The 7559-nt window shown below is 33.5% G+C and overlaps 1 protein-coding gene across 1 annotated transcript; it reads left to right on the top strand.

Moving 5' to 3' along the window:
- Positions 1-507: 507 nt before the first annotated feature.
- LOC129957030 (cuticle protein 16.5-like) lies at positions 508-7241 on the top strand. Its single transcript, XM_056069142.1, has 4 exons — positions 508-653; positions 3913-4076; positions 4821-5562; positions 7120-7241. Exons 1-3 carry the CDS (start codon positions 642-644, stop codon positions 5557-5559), a joined length of 915 nt encoding a protein of 304 aa, XP_055925117.1. The 5' UTR covers positions 508-641; the 3' UTR covers positions 5560-5562; positions 7120-7241.
- The last annotated feature ends 318 nt before the right edge of the window (positions 7242-7559 follow it).

Below are 7559 nucleotides of genomic sequence, written 5' to 3'. Positions count from 1 at the left end.
TCACGTTCAGGATTTCTTCCCCACGTGGACACCATCCCTTATCAGTTCCAGATAAGGGGACTCGCTCATCCTTTCCTGGCACGTTTCGAATCATCAACTGACCAGAATGAGCAAACAGCCTGAGAAAGTGCATGAGGGACAATATTTCAAACAGAAATAAAATCAGCACAAGAGAGCGAGAAAAAAAATGTTGCAAAAACGAACAAGGTCAGAAAGCGACTGGCTCTAACAGTGAGCCGGCCAATCAGCAAATGTGAAACCAGTTCTCTCTCTTGCACTCTTTATCGTCCACAAAAGATCTTACCATATAACTCATAAATAGAATAATTATCATTTCAAGAAAGGATTCTCGTTATTTTTTCCTTCCATCTTTGACAACCGAGAATATCTGATGCTGTCGCCTCTGGCAGTGTTCTGATTTGTGGGTTCGGGACGCACCACTTTACGCGGAAGACAGAAAAAAAAAAAAGCAAAAGGAGTAGCCATAAGTCTCGCATCTTAAAGTTTTGTGAGTGGGATTTTTATGGGCATGATCCGACTTTTTCCAAGGTCTTTTGGTATGGTATAAAACGCCGAGGATGTCCCTTAGTCGGCACTATCCACTTAGCAACGTGTGGTAGATCTTCTCCTTTGGCTTCAGCATGCAATACCTGGTAAGACCTTTCTCTCTATCCTTACTTCACAGTACTCTTCAGAAAGCGTTCTGTTAGCACTTCATACAATAACATTACTTTTCCAGCAGAGACTTCAAGAAATGAGAATTGTTCTGAAGTTATTCTTTTTCATTTTGGCCGAATATCGTGCTTGTAGATAATTCAGTTAGTTAAACAAAATATTTCAGGGCACAATCAGTACAATCAATCGTTTCTTCTGATGCATTAGCTCGCAGCAATTTTCTGCAGCGATTTCTTTTTTAAAACAAGCAAGAATTGTTACTGCAACCTTCTTTTCTATTATGAATGATTGGACCGAACTATCGTATCTCCAAGCAGATGCTCTTATCACATTAAGTTGGTTCATTTATCGCACTTCATTTATTCGCACCGTTTCCATAAAATTTGTTACTTTAGATAATTATAAGATCTCAATTCAATTCGATAAAGGAATTTGAAAGCTGAGACAGTAAAAAATATTTTAGTCTTAAGATAAATGCTAAAAAATTAGAGGGGAAGGGACCCTTAAATGGTGGAAGAATTCTGAAATGTAATCTTCTGTTCAGTTTCTCCAAATGAATTTAATTTCACTCAACAATACGATTTGGTTATCAAGCAATTAAAATGTTAAAGTTTAGAAACTGAATTAATCTGAAGCGGGGCGTATATAGTAAAGAAAATAATGTTCTTTCGAACATTGAGTAGTAGATGCATCCTATTTATGCAGCTTAACATTTCATATTGTCTTCATGGCACATGGAAACTAATGCTATTAATGCAATCTTTGAGGTTTCGAAAATTTCGAAATTTTAAAAATAAATGATTGCAGTAAAAAAATGTATTGTAAATGATAAAATCTTTTAATTCGCATTGAATGTCCTCTCCCTAAAATTTAATAGCAAAATGTTTAATATTTTTAAGCATAAAATTGTGTCTAACGATAAAAATATTTTTATTACAATTATCAACATATTAATCAACATTTCAACAGTATTGCTTTTTCATTTTTTGCCATTCGCCATTGCTGCAATTTTTTAAAGTTTGCGGAAGGCAATAACAATTTTCTTATACTTTTTTATTTTTACCGAATTCCAACTGAAGAATATACTGAATTTATAAATTTTCAGACCCTTTTATTAAAGAAAATATCGGGAAAACCTCAAAATAATTGCATCTATCTTATGATAAATCAGAGTATTTTCTTTAAAAAAATTATTTCTTCTTACTTTTACAATTTTCAAAATAATTTATAGAGTTAAGCGTCGAATTAAATAATCTCATCCAGGAGTTGATGCAATTTCCTAAAATAAATTAAACTGTTTGAGAATGATTAAAATACTTGCATCCTACGAAAAATTCTTGCAAAAGTCGTAAAGGTAAAAACTTGTTACGTTAAAAGTAGAAAATTGCATACTACTTGATTTACAAGCCTTTTTGTTAAACTTTTGATTTTGATTCAAAGCATCGCAGCTTTTCGTCGCGCTGAATCGCTGTAATTTGTATGCTGTGTGATTTCCTAATTTCTTTTTCGTCCTTTTCATAGAATGAGATATGCAAATTTTTAAATTTACAGAGGGCACCAAAAAACAACTATTCAAAATTAATTAAAAACTTCACTTACAAACATTTTACTCCCGAAATTTTTATTGTTGTTAGAAAATTTCTATTTCATCACAATATAGGCATTCAACAATGAGTTATTATGAAAGTTAAAAAACATATTACAACTTGATAAAATGGAAGATGTAAAGGTTGATTTTGGTTTCGTGAGATTTTGGTTACCTAATGAAGATACTAAAATGTTTTTGAAATATTAGTGTATACGAGTGATTAGAAATTCTTATTTTTTTACTTTTAAAAATTTATAATTCATCCTTGTGAGTATTATGGAATCTAGAATCTTGTAAATAATTTTTTCCAAATATTCTAATAAGCAGTACCACTAGCACAAAATCAAAATTTAATTAAATCCATCTATTAACTTATAATTAAATTTTGAAAATATTTAAACAGTATATTGTCGTATAGAATATATTAGATTATCACAATTGAAAAGTCGAGCGCATTACGGAAAAGTGGAAGTAAGATTACAAAATTCCATTTCCGTCTACATGAAACATATCCAATTAAGTAAAAGTGTCTTAAAATTCATAAATGATCGGTGAACGAACATTTCAGATAATGAATGTATTCCAAGAAATATTTTTTTATTATTCAAATCGGATATATGTTAGAATTACGATAACATAGCAAAACAAACAGAAGAAAACTCGGCACCACATGTGAGAATTGTAAAAATTCATCTTACTCAAATCTTTTAACGCCTCTGCATTAGAAATGAATTGACAAAAATAGGATAGCAAAAGGTTTCCATGTAAGGTGACAAGCCAGGTGAATCGAAGATAGCAGAAATCGAAGCGAAGTGTATTTTATACATCTATGAACTTTTTCTGAGATTCTGATATTTGCATATATAACTTTTTTGCCACTAAAACCTGGTTTCATTTCTATTTTTTAAATGTTTTCTTATTTCATTTCAGAATATTTTCTTTTAAAATCTGTACATTATCTGAACTATAAAATAATTTTGGTCCTAAAAAAAGCATGTATGAATCTGCGCCCATCATATAACTAAGTAAAAATTACATTTTAATTTAGCTTGATTTGTTTCATAACTTTAAAGAGGAAAGTTAGTAATCAATGACTGCCTGAGTTTCTGAACTTTTTAGAGCAGTTTTGAATGCTTGTGTTTATTCGATGGCCTCTAAACTTTTTAAATATTTTCAGAACTAAATTAGGAATGATTTAATTAAATTTGTTTCCATGTCAGTTGCCCATTAGGTAGTGAGCTATAGAAAATAACTGATTACAAGACTGACAGTAAAAACTGATTTTCAGATGCCATCATGTTTATAATAATAATAAATGGTGGACTAAAACACTTGAATATATTTAAAATGAGAAATTCAACGTTTCAATACACAATGAACAAATATTTTTGCAAACTGTTGTTGTAATTACATATAAACAAGTATAATACAGGTTATTTTAATTTTTTGAATTTGCAATTACTTAAAATCGAAATGGCATCAAAAATGCAGGGTAGGCTAAAGAATTTGGACGTATATTTAACTTAAATGGATTATGTCCGTTAGTTTTCCTCCATCTCTCCCCTTGTAATCAACCTACCTTCAATACCGGAAGACTTTCTCTTACGTCGCCCCTATGTTTATTGATTCATATGTTTTTCCTTTTCCAGATTGTCCTCCTTTTGGCCGTTGCGGCTTCAGCCACTTACGACTATGGTCACTCATACTATCCATCCAACTATGGACACAGTTATGGTGGCTATTACGGATATGGCAACCTTGGCTACAGCGGCCTCGGATATGGAGTAGGCGGATACTCCTACGCTCCAACCAGGTAAGGAAGAATCTGTCTTCTTCGACAACTTATGTGGAATTAAATTTCCTGAATTTTCCTACGGAATACTCGAGATTGGAGCGAAAGATGTCATTTCAGAAATTAGAACCCGGTTTGAAATAGCTGTTTATCAATACAAACTGAACAATGCGGAAATTTTTTTGAAATAAGCATAAAATGCTAAAACCTGGGACAACAGACCGTTCCGCCATTTCCAGAACGTTTGATCACTTTGCACGTGATTCATTTGCGAAAATCAGATTGCAACTGATCTTTCAAAATTTAGAACTGATAAATTTTATCCGATTTCCATTTCTAATCTCTCAAAATCAAATATTCTATCGTTTATTCCTTATCACTTGATATGCTCTTCATTTGTCATTATTAATTCTGAGATCAAGTGTGATTTATCCATCAAAATGATAGTATTTAAAAAAAATTCAATTTCATAAGCATTTACGCAAATCGAAAGAAATCTCATTTAGAAACAGCTAAATATAATCCATCGAGGAGAATTTCGATCATCGCAAGCTTGTTTCTTTTTAATGAGGCAGATATAATGAAATGATACATCAGAACCAAAGAACAGGCAATTGAGTACTTTTCACTGATTTGGTCCACGAAAAGCATGTAATTCTAATGCACCATAGCCAAAAAAATGTAAAAAACATCTCATTTAATTTTCACCAGCATTAATTTTTGTTTATGTTGTTCTACTGCTGACATTCTTTCGTATTCCTACAGCTATTACAGCGGTGGTGCTGCCATCTCTAAGTACATTTCCCCAGCTGTGACCTCTTATGCTGCCCCAGCTGCTGCCATCTCTTATGCTGCACCAGCTGTATCCACAGTCGCTGCTGCCCCAGCTGTATCCTACGTTAAGCCAGCTGTCTCTTACGCAGCTGCCCCTGCCGTTTCCTACGTTAAACCAGCTGTCACCTACGCAGCTGCCCCAGCCGTATCCTACGTCTCCCGCCCAGCAACCACCTACGCAGCTTCTCCAGCCGTATCCTACGTCTCCCGCCCAGCAGCCACCTACGCAGCTGCACCAGCCGTATCCTACGTCTCTCGCCCAGCAGCCACCTACGTAGCTGCTGCTCCAAGAATCCAAAAGTACGTAGCTCCAGCTGTCACTTCTTACGCAGCTGCCCCAGCTGTCTCCTACGTCAAACCAGCTGTTGCCACCGTTGCAGCTGCCCCCACCACTTACGTAGCTGCTGCTCCTCGTTATGAAAAATATGTTGCTCCAGCCGTAACCACCGTTGCCGACGCTGCCCCAGCTATTTCTTACGCAACTGCTCCAGTCTCTCGATACATTTCTGGTCATCATTCCTATGCTGCCCCCGTCTACAGCTACTCTTCTGGAGCTTACCCCTCTTACACCTATTCCTCCCCCTCCATCTTGAGCCCTTACAGCTACGGATCTTACGGAAGCTACGGATCCTACCAATCTTCTCCCTACAGCTACGTTTACAAGAAATGAAGAGTAAGTACCACTTTCTTTTTTTTCTGCAATGCTCCGGTACCAAGGAATTGTACAGTATCGTTACGATATTGTTTTATGACCGCGATACTGTGTAATATTTTAAAAATATCACAACAATGTTACAGAATATCTTAAGCATATATATTTCATCGGAAGCCATTGAATTTCATTGGTTCATACTATTGTATATCATAATATAATATAGCTCAGCGATATCGCCATTGTAATATGATAAGTGTACTGTAATGCAAGGTAGTTCCACTTTCAAAGGCTAAATCTCAGTAATCAAATAACTGTAAATGTCATACTACAAATGAATTATTCTAATCAGGTAACAGGTACTGCATATTAGGCTCTTTTTTCTACTTCTTGTAATTTTGTTTAGCGAAAATGCATAATAATGGTAACAATATATTACATCTCAAAATGCGAATAAATGCTGTCAACCAAACCGTACCAGCAAATTAACTGCAAACAGTTACAGGATGAACTTTTTATTCAGATAATTTTACAAATATGGCCCATCTCATTTTGGCATTACTTTGTTAGTTTGGTACTGGTTTTTCCCTTTGCAGTAATAGACATGAAGTGATAAAAAATTAATATTTGGCACGAATGCAAGGCAAAATGTAAAAGAAGCAAATAATGTCAATTAAACACCATCATTGCATTATGTTACATTTTAAAATCCTTTATAACGAGCATATATCGTAAAATTCACGAATATTTTAATATATGCTTTCGTTAGATGTTATACAATATTCACATGTAAAAAAAAAAAATATTTTATGTTAAATCACTTCAAGTCATATATATTTTAAGGCAGAAAAAAAGGGGGTATGCTGTGAAAATTTCATACGAAAAATTTGTCTGGCTTCCATCATTTGAAAATTAGTTAGTGAAACAAAGCATCAATTAACAAAAAATAAATAAAATTAGAATTTAAAAGAGTTTCTAATTGGGTTTTATTCATCTTTTTAAACCAATGCGATTTTAGCTTCTTAATTATCTAAGGTTTTTCATAATTGAATCATCTTACTAGATAATGTCCTTCACTTTAGGGCAAGCATCTGGAGGCAGTAAATGAAAAATGGAGGATATTTAACTTACAGCTGTTTATTACAGCATTCATCCTTTGCGGAATTCATCACTAAAGTCATGCCAACAAGCGTTTGAAAACGTTTTCCTTGTCTTGAAGTAAAAATTAACTAGAAGTTCCAATCCATTTAAGCTACTTTCATAGGATTAAAAATCTTATCCTAAGCTCATCGTTCAAATAAATTGCAAAAAATAAGCCCAGCAAAGTATGATCCTAACATAAAAAAAAGCAATTATGTCTCGAATTTTTAAAAGGTGAGCATTTAAAAATGTCTTGAGTAAAGAGAGGTTATACCGCCTTATAATATTATGAAGGAGGGAATAAGAATTTTGAGCAATTGAATTTGAATAAGGAATTCGTTCAGTTTTTCTATACATAAGCTAAATCATAAATATTGTTATTTCACTTTCATCATTTGTAACTTGATGAGTCTGACGGTCTTTCTTCTTCTCTTGCAGGTGAAGTGATGCTAGGATGTTTTTCGATCCACTCTAAAATGCTGTGTAGCATCGATCAAAAAACTGTTTTCTTCTAAATGTGTTAAGTTTTCTATAGATAAATAAAAGCTTTATTTACGTAATCCTGTATCTCTTGTTTTCTTTCTTGCATGAGCGATTCCATTCACTGCTCCATCAAACAAATCTTGATAGGGATAAATTTTTAACTGGTTCGGTGTAAAAGGTAAATCTCAGTGAATTAAAAAACTCCCCTCCATTTTAAAATCTTCTTTCAACATGAACGGTAATAAACATTCTATAGTATAATTCTTTGTAAATTTCACTAGAAAACTATAATTGAGATATCTTGTCGAGTGTTAAATAAGAAATAAGACGATCTCAGTTTTTGGTAAGCGAATATTTTTAATGTAAAAAAATGTATTTTCGGGATTAAAGAATGT

Source organism: Argiope bruennichi, chromosome 11 (genome assembly GCF_947563725.1).
Source record: "Argiope bruennichi chromosome 11, qqArgBrue1.1, whole genome shotgun sequence".
NCBI lineage: Eukaryota > Metazoa > Arthropoda > Arachnida > Araneae > Araneidae > Argiope > Argiope bruennichi.
This window is presented reverse-complemented; position numbering and strand designations above follow the sequence as displayed.